This window comes from Podarcis erhardii (genome assembly GCF_964252035.2).
Source record: "Podarcis erhardii genome assembly, chromosome: W".
NCBI classification, from domain to species: domain Eukaryota; kingdom Metazoa; phylum Chordata; class Lepidosauria; order Squamata; family Lacertidae; genus Podarcis; species Podarcis erhardii.
The window spans coordinates 16,547,587-16,566,275 of record NC_138506.1 but is presented as its reverse complement, the minus strand read 5'-3'; the positions used below and the strand labels follow the sequence as shown (position 1 = coordinate 16,566,275).

The 18,689-nt window shown below is 45.6% G+C and overlaps 1 protein-coding gene across 7 annotated transcripts in view; it reads left to right on the top strand.

Annotated features, from left to right (window-relative positions):
- The window catches only part of LOC309333209 (far upstream element-binding protein 3-like), a 359,184-nt gene that overhangs the window by 200,520 nt on the left and 139,975 nt on the right, over window positions 1-18,689 (top strand). For all 7 annotated transcript variants that reach the window (XM_081846616.1, XM_081846620.1, XM_081846619.1 and 4 more), the window contains one exon: window positions 13,939-14,080. In XM_081846616.1, coding sequence (XP_081702742.1) covers window positions 13,939-14,080 — 142 coding nt within the window. The remainder of the gene's footprint in view (window positions 1-13,938; window positions 14,081-18,689) is intronic.

The window sequence follows — 18,689 nt, the reverse complement described above, 5'->3', positions numbered from 1 at the left end:
GTGACTCCTGCACTCCCCCTGCTGGTTCCCTCTTCTGCTGCAGATTCTCTCCTATTCTCCTGGAGCCTGTCCACCACCTGTCTCTCCGATGGCAGTTCCCTGACATCCACCTCCCCCCCAGGGCCCCCTTCACCCCCTCCCGCCTCCTCTCCCACTGGCGGTGAGGGCGGAAAGCCCCTGAAGGAACTCTCCTCGTCGTCCGAGGATTCTAACACTTCTAGCCACGGCGTACCGTCTCTCTCCCCGTCTTCCTCTTCTTCGTCGGAGTCGGCTTCTTCACCCACCCCGGACTCTGGGAACCCTTCAAACTCTCCTTCCTCATCGGTGGTCCCAAAGTGTTCCCTTCTAAATCGTGCCACGGGTTGCGGTTTTCTTGGGAAACGCTGATGAAATGTTTCTATTAAAACCTCGTCATTGACTACCTCTGCTGGTACCCAAGTGTTTTCCGACTCTACTTCCCCCTCCCATTCTACCAGATATTCCACCTGATTCCCCTTCCACCTGGAATCAATGATTCCTGCCACGTTCATGTCGCGCTCTCTCTCTTCTATCACGGGCGTTTGGGTGGCCTCTCTCTCACGCTCCCCCCACTCACATCCCTCTCGGTACGGCGACAGTAATGACCTGTGAAATACTGGGTGTAATTTCATGTGACTGGGCAGCCTGAGTTTGAATGCCACTGGGTTGACCTGCTGTATGACCTCAAAGGGTCCCAATCTTTTGGGCCTCAATTTCTTACTCCCGCCCTTGAACGGTAGCCCTTGGGTGGACAACCACACCCGGTCCCCCACCCTTATAGTTTCACCTTCCCTCCTATTTCTGTCTGCTTGCTTCTTATATTCTTCCTTGGCTTTCTCTAAGTTAAGTTGAAGCTGACGGTGGATCGCCTCCATCTCTTCAAAAAAATATTCCGCCGCCGGCACGCTCCACCTCTCCCCTCCCTCTCCTGGGAATGCCCGGGGGTGACACCCATAATTTGCCAGGAAGGGACTCATCCCTGTGGACACGTTCTCCGCGTTGTTGTAGGCAAATTCTGCTAGAGGTAACTTATCCACCCAATCATTTTCTCTGTCTTTTACATAACACCTCAGGTATTGTTGTAAAATCCCATTTGCCCTTTCCGCTTGCCCATTGGTTTCTGGGTGCCGGGCAGTTGAGAAATTGAGTTCTACGTGCAGTAAGCTCATAAGTTTCCTCCAGAACCTGGAAGTAAATTGTTTCCCTCTGTCGCTCAAAACCCTCAAGGGGGCGCCATGCAACTTAAAAATATGTTCTACAAACAACTTGGCGGTTTCCTCCGCTGTGACTGCATGTGAACAAGCTATAAAATGACACATCTTGGTTAATTGATCTACCACCACCATGACAGCTGTTTTGCCTTTGGATTTTGGCAGGTCCGTCATAAAATCTATGGATACTGCCTCCCATGGCCTTTCGGGCGTGGGTAAGGGTTGTAATAGCCCCGCTGGCGCCACCCTCTCTCCTTTCGCTCGCTGGCACCTGTCGCAACCCCTGACATATTCCCGTACGTCCTCCCTCACCTTGGGCCACCAAAACTCCCTGGTAACCAACCACATGGTTTTGTGCTGTCCAAAATGTCCCGCTGTGGGGCTGTCATGCAACTGCTTGAGTACTCTGCCCCTCAGTTCCCCGTCGGGTATGTACAGTGCCCCTTTGTAATACAACGCCCCGTTCTTTTCTTCGAACCCCCCTGTGTTCTCCTCTGTCCTCCGGAGCTCTCTGAGTTTCTCTTGGGCGTATTCATCGTTCTCCGTACCCTCTATCGGTTCCCTCTGCCCCACCAATGCCGCCCCACACACCCAGCGGTCTTCAGGGATTACATGCCTTGCCTCAGGCGCTCCCTCCCCCTCTAAGTACTCAGGTTTCCTGGAAAGAGCGTCCGCCCTCATGTTCTCGGAGCCGGGCACGTAACGAATCTCAAAGTGGAATTTGGAGAACTCCTGGGCCCATCTCACTTGTCTCTGGTTCAGCACTCGGGCTGTTCTCCAGTATTCCAGATTTTTGTGGTCAGTTCGGACTTGAACCTTGTGCTGCGCCCCAATCAGCAAGTGCCGCCATTTCCGGAATGCTTCATGAATGGCGAGCAGTTCTCGGTCGTACACTGTGTAGTTCCTCTCGGATTTGTTCAACTTCCGCGAGAAGAATGCACACGGTCTCCATTCAGACGTATCTTTTCCCGGCTGGAGAAGAACGGCCCCCACCGCTCGGTCTGACGCGTCAGTCTCCACTCTCATTGGTTGTTGTAGATCCACGTGCAAAAGTTGCTCTTCTGACGCAAACGCCTGCTTTAAGCGTTCGAACGCCCTCTGCGCTTCTCCCGTCCAAACAAATTTCTTTTTGCTACTAAGACAATCCGTGATGGGCGCTGTTAAATGGGCAAAGTTTTTGATGAACTTCCTATAGAAGTTTCCGAAGCCCAGGAACCTTTGCACGTCCTTCTTGGTCTTTGGTGTTTTCCATTCCAGTACCGCTTGAACCTTGCTGGGATCCATGGCCAATCCCTTGTCAGACAACCGGTACCCCAGGAATTCCACCTCCTTGGTATGAAACTGACACTTCTCCAGTTTCACCCACAGCCGGTTTTCTCGCAGCTTGCTCAGTACCTCTCTTACATCTCGCACATGCTGCTCCTCATTGTCTGAGTACACCAGGACGTCATCTAAGAACGCTACGCAGTTCTTGTAGAGCAGTGGCCCCAGGACGTGATTCATGAATGATTGAAAGCAGGCGGAGCCCGCTTGTAATCCGAAAGGCATAACGAGGTACTCAAAGGCCCCCAAGGGGGTGAACATAGTGGTCTTCCACTCATCCCCCTTTCTCACACGTATCAAGTTATATGCCCCCCTAAGGTCCAGCTTGGTAAACATTTTCCCTTTTCTCACCTGTGTTAGAATGTCATCAATTCTAGGCATAGGGAAAGTCACTGGTTCTGACACTGCATTTAGGGCCCTGAAATCACATACAAGCCTGGGCTTGCCCGTGTTTTTTTTGTCCACAAAGAACACTGGGCTGCCCCCCACCGCTCGTGACTCTCTGATGAAACCTCGCTTGAGATTCTTGTCAATGAACTCCCTTAACTCCTGCATCTCACTGTCTGACATTGCATACAGCTTGCCCACTGGCAATTGTGCTCCTGGGAGTAAGGTAATTTGACAATCAAAGGGTCTGTGCGGGGGCAGTTTATCTGCTTCTTTTTCGCTGAATACGTCAATCAAGTCAGCGTATTGTGGTGGCACCCTCCCCTTGTCCATCACTTCCATCCCTGCTAGAGTGGCCCTGGCGCCTGCCTGAGCCTCTCCCTCCTTGCAGTGTTCTAGGCAATGTGCTGATCCAAAGGAAACCACTCTCTGATGCCAGCCTACTAGCGGATTGTGTAGCGCCAGCCAGCTCATACCCAAGATAATAGGAGCTCCTCCCAAGGTGGCTACGTTAAACGCTATAGTTCGGTGTGTCGTGCCACCCTCATTATCATTGGTACAGTCTGTTGGCTCACTTCTCCTCCCAACAGCTCCCTCCCATCAATCGTGGTAACCTGCAAAGGCTTACTCAATGGGATAGTCTGTATCTGGTGTTCAGCTGCAAACTCTTTGCTCATGAAATTACATGAGCTACCTGAATCCAATAGCGCTTTTATCTTCAGTGGGTGTCCGTTTGCCAGTTCCAGCAACACCTCTATCACAAGCGCTGGTCTTGGAGGTTCCGGCGTGGGCACATTCATTACTCCCTGGCCTGGCTGCTGTGCCCTGATGTTGGCAACCAGGCGTTGGCTTTTAACTTGCTCCGTGATTTCTTCTTCCTCCTTCCCCCCAACAGTTCCCGCCATCCCTTGCCATTCCTTCCTTTGCAGACAGACTCTGGCAAAGTGACCTGGCTGTTGGCAGAGATAGCATCTCTTGCCGCTCTTTCCCTCCTTCTTCCGCCCTTCACTGGTGTTTGAAACTGCGCGCGCGCACGCTGTTCCAAGTTCCATCGGCTCTGCTGGCGGGAAAGGCTGCTCCGGAATCTCTGGAATGCGGAAGTCCTTCCAACGTTCCCCCTTTCCTTCCCGCTTTTCCATAGCTCTAGCTTCCTGGCGTGATCCTATGGACAGCGCTGATTTAGTCAGCTGATCCATAGACTCCGCCCTAGGCGCCCGGGAAAGTTCATCTTTCACTGCCGGAGAGAGCCCTTCTTCAAACAGCATTTGAATAGGTTCACTAGCAAGGTCCCACCCAAGTCTATGAATCAGCATGGTGAACTCAGTCCAGTACTCACGTACAGATCGGCTCCCCTGTTTACACGCCATTAACTGCCTGCGCACCACTCCCTGCTCGATCTCGCTGGAAAACATCAAGTCCATGGCGCGGAAAAACTTCATTGTGTCCTTTAAGATTTCATTATTGGCTGCCATCAGGGGCCGAATCCAGTCCCTCGCCCCTCCCTCTAGATGGCCAATCACGTACGCCACTCTAGAGTTCTCGTCGGGGAAGTCATCAAACAGTAGATTGAGAGCATATTGCATCTCTGTCCTAAAGGCTTGATAGTTCCGGGGATCCCCCCCAAATTTCTGCACCAGTCCAGGCACCCGTCTGGCAAGTGGGGTGGTCTTCCCCTTATCTGCATCTTGAGCCCTCCTCTCCTCGAGCCTCGCCGTTTGCAGCGCCAGCTGGACCTCCAACGCCCTGTACCTTTCTTCCAGGCTTGGACCTGCTCCAGCTCCAGCTCCTGCTCCTCCGGTTCCGGCTGGTTCGCTCATGATGCCTTCTGCTTGCACAAGCTGCTTTCAAAGACTGTCAGATTGCTGTGATGGGATAATGAGCTGCTTGTGCGTAAAAGCTTGATCCCTCTGGGGTTTGGCTGGTCATCCAAACCGATGCACTAACGGAGCCCCCAAAGCATGACTCCGTCAGTCGCTGGTAGAATCTGACAGTGGGCATCTACGGAATTTACGCCAACATAAAAGCTGTTTGACGGACATGCGCCTTCGTGACTCTCTGCGTGACAGTTTCCGGCGAAGGGTGGGAGTTCCCAACGGGGGTCCCGTTACCTCTCCACTACTCTCACTAGAAGCATCCCAGAGCCTCCCCTCCACTGTGACTCCTGCACTCCCCCTGCTGGTTCCCTCTTCTGCTGCAGATTCTCTCCTATTCTCCTGGAGCCTGTCCACCACCTGTCTCTCCGATGGCAGTTCCCTGACAGTTCTGTTTGAGAATTACATGTTCAATCCTATTTCTTTTTACCTTGTTACTCAGCCCTTTCACATTCCAATTTAGGAGTTTAAGATTTGCCATTGTCAATTTTGTTTTTAAAAATCTGTTTCTCCCCCTACTGCCCCCAGTTGTTCCAGTGCCTCCTTTTGCTGTTCTAAGGGGCTTTTCTATTTTGCCCCTTCTCTAAGTTCAAAGTCTCTTCCATGTACTTCCAGAAACTCATGGGCCTGACTCTCAGTTACCAATCTATATCTCTTCTTTCTGTAAGTAAAGGAAACTCCTTCTGGGAATTCCCATTTGTATTTTATGTCCACTTTTCTAAGGGTTGTTGTCAGGGTCCTATGCTTCTGTCTCCTAATTCTTAATTTAAAAGGAATTTCCCTAAATATGTCCACTCTTTTACCTTCAACCTGCAGACCGTCTTCATAATTTTTTTGAAGGATTGCATCCTTCACTCTTTTTGTGACAAATGTCACCAAGACGTCTGCAGGCTGTTTTCTTTCTCTGGATGCTCTTGTCTTAGCTATTTAAGCATTTTCAATTAATTCATCCATCCCAGCTTGCCCTTCCCCTATCCAGTCAGTCAGAATTTTGCTTAAGTATGTGGCCAAGCCTTGCTCTTTTTCAGAATCCAGCAATCCCCTTATTCGAACCGTATTAGCATTCTGTCGTAATTGAAGAAGAATCTGTTCTTCCAGCTCATTTTGTCTATTAGAGAGACCTCCTATAGCCCCTGCCACAGCACCTTGTTCTGCCTTAAGATCCTCTACCTCCCCAGCGGACTTTTCCAATTTCTGAATTTTGGATTCTAAGGAATTCACTTTTTCATCTAATTTATCAAATTTCTGAGAGAGTACATCAGTACTATTTTCTATGTCCGCTTTTACTTCCCTGGTTAATCTTTCCATTGATTGGTCCATTCCCCTTTTCAGTTCTGCAAAATGTAGTGCCATGAGTTCTGAGAAATCTATCTTAGTCATTTTTCATGTTCCTCTTGAGCAGAGGCCCTTATTTTTGCTTCTGCTGTTTTCTATCTTGATACGACTAGCGGTTCCTGCTTACTCTTTTCCGCCATGGCTATTATCAAAACAGTTTTACTTCAGTCCCCCTGACTTCAAGGTCATAGCTGTTAGCTCTTATCTCTTTCCCATTGGTAAGCTCAGGGTAGGAAAATTCCACTTCTGAGCCCACCAGTTACACACTTCTCTATACCACACAGCAACCTAATACCATACCAAACAATATACAAATAAATCTGTGACTTTTGTAAATAGAGGTTGAAGAAAATAAAAAGTAACTGCAAACATTAAAAAGTAAAAAGAGTGAAACAATATGTTACAGTCACTTAGGAAGATATAGTTACTTCAAGTTGATTAATGGGAAGTTCTCAATGTGGGTAAGCACAGAATGTTTTTCCTTGGGTTCCAGATTTCTATGTAAAATTGTTTTCCACTTATAATCCAATTATAATCCAAACATCTTTGATATATTTTATAATCCAGAAACGACCATAAAAGAATGGCAGTTGTAATCCATATATTCTTATAATCCCGAGTGAGTGGCAAGGTCAGATATTCAGTATTCCAAATGCTGTGCCCTGGTCTTCATCAGATGTCAGATGTCACCATGGAAATGCTGCCTTCCGAATTAAACTCCCGCTATTCCAGGCACTCTGCCTCCCTGAGGTTAAACCCCCCCCCCAAGTTCGACAGAGTGTTCTCCTGCCAAACTTGGGTTGCAAAAGTGAAGTTCCAGGGTTTTTTTAAACTTGTAGCAGTTTAAGTTGCCAGGTCTTTGTGTTTTTAATCCAACACAGAGCTTGCCTGCTAGTTGCCTGCTCACTCATCCATCCATTAACAGGATGCCTCAGTCCAAGTTAAAAAAGAGAGCGAGAAAGGGAAGTCTTTAAACTCTTGTAAAAGTGCAACTTAAAATGTTTAAGAGTACTCTGAGGGCTGTTTAAAAAAACAACTCTCCTCTCCCATTCACAAATCCCTGCTTGCAGAGCCTGTCAGTCAGAAAACGGAAGTTGACTTCCTGTTTAGATTCCATCTTCGCCAAATTGAAGTCCAGTTACAAAAGAAAGAAAAAAGAAAAACCCAAGGATTTTAAGCTTGGAAAATCTGCTGCTTTCGGAAGCAGCTGGTAACTGCAGCTGTTGGGTGCGCTGGAGCCGTGAGTGGACTCAAGCTGCTTCCTGCCCCCCACTTGCCGCCAAAAACAGTGATGGGTTTGCCAAGAGGTTGCGGCGAGTTTTTCCATGCTCTGCTGGTCCCCTCGAGACCCCACTCTTCCGTGGGAGTTTTTTAGGGGGTTGCCTAGCCCTGGCACAATCTCCTCTAGCCCAAAACAGCTCGAACCAGTCGTTTCTTTAAGCAGACGACACGGAACGCGCCGCCATTCTGCTCCACAGCAGACTGGAAGACCCAGATATTCTATAATATCAATTATGTTCCTTATATTATCCTTCATCTGACATCCTGGTAGAAAGCCAGCCTGATCATGATGAATTATGGCTGTTAAGACACCCTTCATTCAATTGGCCAAAATATTGACAAATAATTTATAGTTGTTATTTAATAAAGAAATTGGTCTATAATTTTTAACTAAAAGTCCATATCTTGTTTTGGGATCAGAGTAATATAGGCCTCCTTCCAGGTGTCTGGTACTTTACCTGATTTTAAAATCCCATTCATTACTTTTTTTAATGGTTGTACCAGAAAATCCTGCAACTTTTTATAATACTTCGCTGAAAATCCATTCGGCCCTGGCGATTTACCTATCTTAGCTTGCTTAATTGCCTCTTGCACCTCAAGCATCATGGGTACAGGGATTGGGGCCACATACGGCATCCTTCGGGGGTCGAGATGCCAGCTGGCTAGCCCCCAGCTGGATCATGCCCTTCCAGCCGTGACGATCCCCCAATCTCTGGTGCGACGTAAATCAGCGACTCAGACTTCAAAAGCCTGAGCATTTTATATTATATTAAAATATAATATTAGCAGAGCATACTGTGCAAACAGAACAGGTGAGAGGCTTGTGGAAACATACTAACAGCTAAAGCTTTATTAAGCATAAATCATGACAAAGAAAACATATCATCTTCCTTTCTTCACAGAGAGACAGAGAAAAGCAAAAGCTATACACACTACGGAAGTTCCCAGCCAGCTGTGCTGGAACGTAAACAGACATGTGACACGTAACAATCCCATGTCTGCTCCTTAAGGTGGAATGGAATTTTCCAACATCCTCCGCCTTTCCATGTAACCTATGGCGCAGTATTTCAACCCAACTGCAACCACTGTACATATACCTTAAGTTGTTCCCTGTTAACAACTTTAGACAACAGATCAGCAGGAATTTCATTTCCTGGCATGTAGGACACCTGAATGAGTCCTTTCCGAACACACTCCCTTGCACAATGTAACTTTATTTGCAAGTACTTGGTTCTTTGCCTGCAACTCTCTGAAGCTAGCAAACCCAAACAGGACCTGTTGTCTTGATAAACCTGTATAGGACATTTCACATTAACCCTGATGTCCTGAAACAGTTGCAACAACCATTCACAATCCATAAGTGATTGACAGTGCATTGAGTTCAGCTTCACAAGAACTTAGGCTCACTGTTGTCTGCTTCTTGCACAGCCAGTCAGACTGACACTGGTTGTACATGTAGCACACCCCAGAAGTGCTTGTGCCATCTGTGGTGTCACTTCCAAAAACTGCATCTGCAAAAATCTCAAGACCTCCAGACTTTTGACTAGTGAATCTCAGTCTGTAGTGCATAGTACCTTTCAGGTAACGAGCTATGCACTTGAGAGCTTTCCAATCCTGAACAGTAGGATTGTTAGCGTGTCTGCTAAGAAGATTAGTGCTCACAGCTATATCAGGTCTTGAACATCTGGCAATGAAATTCAGCTTGCCTAGAATGCATCTGTACAATGTAGTGTCAGAAAATGCTTCACCAGTATCATCTACCTGGAAACCTGTAACCATTGGTGTGTCCACAGGATTTGCACCAAGCAAATTCAGCCTGGTTAACACATCAGCAATTTTCTGAGATTGGTGTACCATAAAATCACCTGCCTGGTTTTTCTCTACTTCCAGAGAAAGATAGTTTGATACCTCACCAAGATCCTTCATGTCAAAGTGCTCTCACAGCTGAACTAGGGTGCTTTGGTACAAAGCCTGATGCTTCCAAAAGAAAAGAAGATCACCAACAAAGCATACATAATACAGTTTGTTTTGCCCCACCTCTTTGACAAACACACATGGGTCTGCTTTGCCCTGGTGAAAACCTAGAGAAAGCAATGTCTCTGTTAGTTTTGGCACTCTGTTTGAGACCATATAGGGATTTCTGTAGCTTACAGACCATTCCCTTCTGTACCTGCACTCCATCTGGTGGAAGCATATAAATCTCCTCCCCCAGAACCCCATAAAAAAAGGTGTGTTCACGTTGTGATGCAATCTTGAGCATAAGCCTAATGCTCTCATACTTGACAGTGGGTGAGTAGGTCTTGTGGTAGTCCTGTCCTGGTACCTGTGAAAAACCTCTTGCGACCAATCTGGCTTTGTGTCTTACTACCTTGCCATTCTGATCAGTCTTGGCCTTAAAGACCCATTTGCTTTCAACCAGCTTCAACCCTTCTACTATTGGAACCAGTTCCCAGGTCTCATTCCTTTCTAAGGAATCAAGTTCAGCCTTCATGGCTTTTAGCTATGGCTCTGCATCCTTTGAGGTTAACTCCTGGACCTCTTGGAAGCTTGAAGGTTCCCATACCTTCTCTGAGCTACTAACAGCTGTTGCTGTTTTAGCAAACTCATCAGCATACCTCTTTGGAGATTTGCCCTTTGTGTCCCTTTCAGATCTGCGTACTAGATGCAAGTCTTCAGCACTCATCTCCTCTTTCTTAGGAGAATGGCGGCCAGTGGTGAACAGTGGTTCTTCCAATTCAGTGTCAGACCCATCAGATGGTCTGAGTGAGGCCTTCGCGCTCTTGAAGTCTGCTGTGTCACTGCCACTGTCAGCAGCACTAGCACCTCCCACTGAACTGGAATCTGAACCCTGATCATCATCCTCATCTTCCTCTGCTTCCTCAGCAACTGGGTGACTCTGGAAAATCCCTACATTGTACTGAACACTCCTGGTAAACCGTACCGTCTTTGTGTAAGTCATTAGCACTCTGTATGCACCCATTATGTACCCCACAAATATGCCATGCACACCACGCTTCCCAAGCTTGCTGCTCTGTGGAGTATGGACCCACATGTCACAACCAAAAATTCTCATGTGCTTGACGTATGGCTTCTTACCAAACATCTTTTCATAGGGAGTACAGCCTATTGGTGCAGAATACCTGCGATTATAAGAATAAACAAAACAATTCAGAGATTCAGCCCAATACTCTTCAGGAAGATTGGCATCATGCAACAAGGTTTTAAGGCCTTGTAGCAAAGTTTGATTTTCCCTTTCACAAAGTCCATTCTGCCAAGGAGATCGTGGACTTGCGAGGTCATGCTGAATCCCCTTCTCAGTCAGAAAAGCCTCAAACTGCTGAGTAGTGAATTCCCCTCCATCATCAGTAAACACTGCAGTTGCTTCCCATGGACATTTTGCAATCAAGCATAGAATTCCTTGAACCTAGGAAATGCTTCTGATTTCTGCTTGAGCATGAACACATGAATGTACCTGGAAAAAGCATCAATCAATATCATGAAGTACTTTGCCCCACCTAGAAAGGGTTCAAGCGGACAAACAAGGTCTGCGTTGACAATCTGGTAGGGTTCAGATGCCTGCCTGCCAGAAACCTTGCCCTTTGGTGCAACCCATACCTTTGCTCTGCACATGACTTACACTTCATGAAAACCTGCAGGATTTATTGGTCAGGCCTTGAACCATCTCTGGCATCTTGATCAGTGCTTGCCATCCCAAATGACCGAACCACCTGTGGTGGGAATATATGCAATTTAAATGGAGAATTTTGTTAGTATTCATAACACAACAAGATTCATAGAATCATAGAGTTGAAAGAGACCACAAGGGCCATCGAGTCCAACCCCCTGCCACATTGACACCGACATAAGTTATCAAGAAAAAACCATTTACATAATCTGCCTGTAAAATGTCTTTGTTGTTCTTCCTTATGAAGCAAACTCCCTTGAAGGAAATGTCAAAGTCTTGCTCTGTCAGCTGAGTAAGTTATCAGTGGAATCAGGAACAAACAGCACTTTGCTGATTGTAGTACTCAGGCTCTGGAGCTTGACCGTCCCTTCGCCAGCAACCTGTAACAATTTACCATCCACTTGGTGAATCGAACCCTCCTGTGGCATGAAGGAAACAAATAAATGCCGATTTCGGCATACGTGGCGAGTTGCTCCCGAGTCTACAACAAAGTGACCCTTGGCCTTTGGGGTAGCAGTGTGTGCAATCAAGGCTTTATTCTGCACTGTGGTCTTCTTGCCCCCCTTCTTCCTGCTGCCTGTAGAATTGCTGCTTTGTTTACCTTTCGTTTTTGGATGCTGTTTACAGTCCCTGCGTAGGTGATCTTGGTTCCCACAGGGAAAGCATCTCACAGCTGCCAACACTCTAGCGCCCTCTGGTGCCTGCATCACTGTCTGGGATGACTTAACAACACCTTTGATGCAGTTAAATCCTGCACTGGCAACGCTGCCAACTGGCTAGCAATGGCACTGTAACTTTCGTCCAAGGAGTCCAGAATAAGAACAAAAAACAAGGCCTCGAATGGTAAAGCCTCTATGCACAAGCTCTTGTCTGAGAGATTTTAACTCCAGGACATGTGCCCTTAAATCCCCTCCAGGCTTGAGCTTCATCCTGTGCAATTTTCTGAAGTAGAGCAGCACAGATCCAGCCTCTTCTCTCAGATGAGATGTGCAGTCGTCTTGCCAGCCAGCGTTATCAGTTCCTCCTGAGAGAGAGACAGGAGAATTAAGCCCATGGCCTTAGAATCAGCAGCAGACCATTCTGCTGTCAACGGTGCAGGGGCAGCATCTTGAACCGTGTGCCACACTGCAGCCCTCCTCAACAAGGCTTCACAATAGCCAGCCCAGGTCTGATAATTCTCCCTATGAAGCTTGGGACACTGGGTGCTTCCATTTTCCTGCTCTTTGCTTCAGCCAGGAAAACAGTCAATTGCAGTGCTCTTTATCTGACAGCTTGTAAATCAGACTGCCTGGTTTGTTTTTTTTCAATTTTTCCAGAAAAAAATGGCTTTGGGAAAAATGGAAAAAAAACAGGTCCTCCGCCCCCCCCCCCATTTTTCCATTTTTTCCCAGGCCTTCCCATCTCTAGTCGTTATGTTTTTGCGGTCCTGAACCGTTTAAGGCTTTATATGTCAAAACCAGCTTTGAATTGGGCCTGGAAACTAATTGGTAGCCAGTGCAGTCGGACCAGGATCGGTGTAATATGCTTAAACAGTCTTGCTCCGGTGAGCAACCTGGCCGCTGAATTCTGCACCAGCTGAAGTTTCTGAAACGTCTTGAGAGGCAGCCCTACGTATAACACATTGCAGTAATCTAACCTTGAGGTTACCAGAGCACAGACAACACTAGTTAGGCTATCCCTGTCCAGATAGTGTTGTAGCTGGGCCACCAGCTGATGGAAGGCACTCCAGGCCACTGAGGCCACCTGAGCCTCGAGCGACAGCAAAGGATCCAGGAGTACCCCCAAGCTACGAACCTGCTCCTTCAGGGGAAGTGTAACCCCATCAAGAGCAGGCGACCTCCCACCTATGCAGTCTAGGGAACCACCCACTAACAATGCCTCAGTCTTATCTGGATTGAGCTTCAGTCTGTTGGCTCTCATCCTGTCCATTACTGAGGCAAGACACTGGTCCAGCACTGCCTCACCTGCAGATGTAAAGGAGAAATAGAGCTGAGTGCCGTCAGCATACTGCTGACAATGTACTCCGAACCTCCAGACAACCCCACCCAGCAGTTTTGTGTAGATGTTAAACAACATGAGGGATAGGATTGAGCCCTGTGGAACCCCACATTGAAGGTTCCATGTGGCTGAAAAGCATTCCCTAAGTAACACACCCTGGGAACAAACATCCAAGTAGGACTGGAACCACTGGAAAGCAGTGCCACCCACCCCTAGTTTGGAGAGTCACTCCAGAAGGATACCATGGTCGATGGTATCGAAAGCTGCTGAGAGGTTGGCCTAATGCAGCGAGCAGCCACAGATGCTCAACTAACTGATTTTGTTGGCTCAGATCACCAGACTGCCCTCTGCTTTTCCCTGCCCCCCATTCTTTTGCATTGAGTTTTGGTTGTTGGTCATATCTAGGACCATAAGAGAGGTCAAGCATATCTCAACTCACCAACCGCTTTGTCTCTGTCTCCCAAGCTGAGGCTAACCTTCCCTCTTGTGTGAAATACTGACAGAAGAAGACAGTAACCATCAGTGGACGCCTTTGTAAAGCAAATTTCCTTAACAGACCAACCCTTTGGAGTTCTCCTTGCCCATCAAGTCAAACTAAACTTACATTTGTGTACAAGCTGCTACTGTTTCACACGCGCTTTAAAAAATCTGAGATAGTATTGTTAAGGTTTTCTTGCCAGTCTCTCATAGATGGTCTAGTTGAGATTCTTGTACCGCAAGGGATTGGACTAGATGACCCTCAGGGTCTCTTCCAACTGTACAATTCTATTATTCTGTGATTCTAAATCCCAGGATGTTAATGGGTGTGTCATTTTCTTCCCACTTCAAGGAGCGTGATGGTTTTGGAAGCCTTGTTGTGGCCCGGGGAAGGGGGCACGGACGTGGAGACTGGAGCATTGGCACCCCTGGGGGCATACAGGAAATCACCTACACAGTGCCAGCTGACAAATGTGGCTTGGTCATAGGCAAAGGTAAGCAGCGTGAATCATAGAATTGTAAAGTTGGAAGGGACCCCCAAGAGTAATCTAATCCAACCCCCTGCAATAAATATTTATATGCATGGGAATGTTAACACTTTAACTATGGGAAGGTGGTTCTGCATTGCCTGATCTTGGGAGTTTTTCCTATGTGCTGGTATCAAGTTTCGGTCTTCTGTCAATACTAGAGGCACAGTCGATGGTGACACAAGAGATTGCCTTTTTGGTGGGTTTCCCCATATTGTGGAAATCCTTCCCAAGAGAGTGTAGACTAGCTCCCTTTTTTATTATTCCATCAGCAGACTAAGCCCTTCCCATTCAGACAAGCCTTAGGAAACTATGCAGCAGAGGATTCTGCAGTTGCAGTCAAAATTATTCAACCCCCATTGCAAATCAGGTTTATTATCAAAAGTTAGACTTTCAGCTGTTTGCAATGAGCAAATCAAACAAAAGCAATTGATATAGCTCAACACAACGGATGTAAAGTTCAAGTTCAAGTTAGTTTTATTGTGGCAAAAGCCAGTGACACAGAGCACCATAAGATCAAACAAAAGGAAATCAACAACAACATCAAAGAGAATTAAAAAAAAAATTTACACAAGGGAACTTCGCAGTGTGCCATTCAACAGAAGAGATTTACGCTTCCTAATTGCTAAAGTGCAAAATTTGGCCACCTCATATGATATTGAGCTTGAGGAATCTTCCAGAAGGTATTTTTGTAGAATTTCGGGGGAGGATTCCAAATAATGTTGTAGGGGTATAAATTTTGATAAAAGCGGCAAAATAAGTTGAATTCGTTCTTCACTATAAAATTCGCAATTTTTTTTTTAATATCTTTTATTTGAGTTTTTAAACATAAATGCAAAAATAAAGAACAGTATAACAAATATCATAACATCTTTTCATAACATCCTTGGACTCCCTCACACCTCCCGCTCCCATTTGCATCATTGTCAATTCTTGCCAGCAATTTATCATCTTGTTTACACTCTTGTGTCAAATTCATTTAAATATAATCTATAAATTCTCCAAAAGGTTTATAATTTTTTCTCAAATTTACTTATCATCTTAATTCTTTCTAATTTAGTGGTGCACAATTATTTATGATCTAGCATCCTTTCTTAACATTCAACCAAATTACAATTTTTTTTAAAATAAATCTTGAATTTCTTCCAATCTTCTTCAACCCTCTCCTCTCCCAGGTCTCGGATTCTGCCAGTCATCTCTGCTAGTTCCATATAGTCCATCAGTTGCATCTGCCACTCTTCCAGTGTGGGTAGTTCTTGAGTTTTCCAATTCTTAGCGATGAGTATCCTTGCTGCCGTTGTTGCATACATGAAAAATGTTCGGTCCTTCTTTAACACCTTCTGGCCGACAATGCCCAGAAGGAAGGCCTCTGGTTTCTTGGTGAAGGTATACTTAAATACCTTTTTCAGCTCATTATATATCATTTCCCAGAAAGCCTTCACCCTAGGGCAAGTCCACCAGAGGTGAAAGAATGTTCCTTCATTTTCTTTACATTTCCAACATTTATTATCAGACAAATGGTATATCTTGGCAAGTTTAACTGGGGTCATGTACCATCTATATATCATTTTCATTACATTTTCCTTCAAAGCATTACATGCAGTGAAGTTCAGCCCAGTGGTCCACAACCTTTCCCAGTCCTCAAACATGATATTATACCCAATGTCCTGTGCCCACTTTATCATAGCTGATTTAACCGTTTCGTCTTGTGTATTCCATTTTAACAGCAAGTTATACATTCTTGAAAGTACCTTAGTCTTTGGTTCTAACAATTCTGTTTCTAACTTCGATTTCTCCACCTGGAACCCTAGCTTTTTGTCATTTTTAAAGACTTCTTTAATCTGAGCATAATGTAACCAGTCTCGCACTTTATCCTTCATTTTCTCCAAACTCTGCATAAAATTCGCAAAATAGAAGGATGTGTGTGACAGATTCTACCTTTTACAGATAGGTAGCCGTGTTGGTCTGCCATGGTCAAAACAAAATAAAAAAATTCCTTCCAGTAGCACCTTAAAGACCAACTGAGTTAGTTCTAGGTATGAGCTTTCGTGTGCATGCACACTTCTTCAGATACACTGAAACAGAAGTCACCGGACCTTTCTATATAGTGAGAAGGTGGGGAGGGGTATTACTCAGAAGGGTGGTGGGAATGGGTGATTGGCAGATAGCTGCGATGAGCCTGTTGACGACTCTTAACGACTGTAATAGGTCTAACAGGAAAAAGCAAGGGGTGAGAAGGTGAAAAGTGGCTTTGTCATGTATAATGAGATAAGAATCCAATGTCTTTGTTCAGACCAGGTCTCTCCATGGTTTTAAGTTTGGTAATAAGTTGCAATTCAGCAGCTTCTCTTTCCAGTCTATTTCTGAAATTCCTTTGTAATAGAACAGCTACTTTGAGATCTTGTATAGAATGTCCTGGGAGATTGAAGTGTTCTCCTACTGGTTTTTCTGTCTTGTGGTTCCTGATGTTGGATTTATGTCCGTTTATTCTTTGGCGTAAGGTCTGGCCTGTTTGTCCAATATAATATAATATAATAATATAATAATACTATAACCAGACTTAACACGGACACTGGCACCAGAGCCTGCAATAAACCCAGATGCCAACTTTGCTGCCACATACACCCGGACAACACCATTACTGGCCCCAACAACATCACACATACCATCTCGGGACTATTTAATTGCTCATCGTCTAACATTGTGTATGCCATAAAATGCCAACAGTGTCCTTCAGCTCTCTATATTGGACAAACAGGCCAGACCTTACGCCAAAGAATAAACGGACATAAATCCGACATCAGGAACCACAAGACAGAAAAACCAGTAGGAGAACACTTCAATCTCCCAGGACATTCTATACAAGATCTCAAAGTAGCTGTTCTATTACAAAGGAATTTCAGAAATAGACTGGAAAGAGAAGCTGCTGAATTGCAACTTATCACCAAACTTAAAACTATGGAGAGACCTGGTTTGAACAAAGACATTGGATTCTTATCTCATTATACATGACAAAGCCATTTTTCACCTTTTCACCCCTTGCTTTTTCCTGTTAGACCTATTACAGTCGTTAAGAGTCGTCAACAGGCTCATCGCAGCTATCTGCCAATCACCCATTCCCACCACCCTTCTGAGTAATACCCCTCCCCACCTTCTCACTATATAGAAAGGTCCGGTGACTTCTGTTTCAGTGTATCTGAAGAAGTGTGCATGCACACGAAAGCTCATACCTAGAACTAACTCAGTTGGTCTTTAAGGTGCTACTGGAAGGAAGATTCTACCTTATTAGACATACAGGGGCAGAGACACGCATGCATTGGTACCCGCGTAAATTTGCCGTACAGCACTGCTGAGGGCATTGTCTCAAAGCGGGCTCTGGAGAAAGCCCATCTATAAGCTTCGTTAGTGATGTTAGTTAAGTAAGGGGCAGCTGCAAAATTAGGCCAAGCTTTTAAACATCTATACGTCTCCGGGAGTAGGGTGTCTTCTTGTTGTAATTCGACATCGTAAAGTCTCTGAGTGATAATTACTTTTGCCTTGTTCAGAGTTCCAATAAGAAGATTTTCAGGGTTTAGGCCAATTTGTTTGATCTTGTTAGTTATTTGTATAAGCCAAGGAGGATAGGGAACTGCGGCCAGGAAGTAAGGTAACAGTCCCTTAGGATTGTAATGGATTTTCAGCCAGAGGGATATTGCTTGCTCCCAGACTTTTAATTCCACTCTGGGCAGTCCTGCCTCTTGCCTTAAGACTGCATTAGGTGTACACTTTGGGGTAGCAAATAATGATCTTAAGAATTTTGATTGTACTGTTTCAAGGGTCTTAAGGTTGGCAGAAGGGCTAATTTGAGAGCCATACAGGAGTTGGGCTAGAGATTTTGCCTGGAAAACTTTAAGGGCCATCGGGAGGAATAATCTAAGGATGGCATTTGCACTTCTTCCTGCTGATATAGCTGATGCGGTCAGGTGTGTTGACAAGTTGGCATTATAAGAGAAAGTAATGCCTAAGTATTGGAAGGTCTTAGTCTGTTCAATGGCGTTTCAATGGCGTCTGTTCAATGGCGTTTCCCTTTACGCTCCAATTATCTTTCCTGAAGGAGCGGTTAAAGTGTACAATTTTGATTTTGGCAAAGTTAATTGTTAACAGCTCAGTGTTACATTGGTCACTAAATTTTCCTAAGGCACGTTTCAGACCCACTTTGGTTTGAGAGAGAAGAACAGCGTCATCCGCATACATTAAAACTGGTACTTTTCTGCCGTTAGAGAACCCGGGGGGATGGGTTTCGATTTCACAGCAACATGTGACCAGGGAGTTAACATAGATGTTAAATAAAAATGGGGCTAATAGACATCCTTGTCTAACTCCTCTTTGGACTGGGATTTCTCTAGAGAGTCTGCCGTCCTGTGCGACTCTTATCTGGAGGGTATTGTTCTCATGAAGCTTGATCATCAGAAGTAATATCCTTCTGTTAATACCCATATTGGCCAATTTGGCCCAGAGCCTACCCCTGGATACAGAATCAAATGCTGCCTTTAGGTCCACAAAGGCCGCATACAATGACTTTTTCCAGTGTTTCACA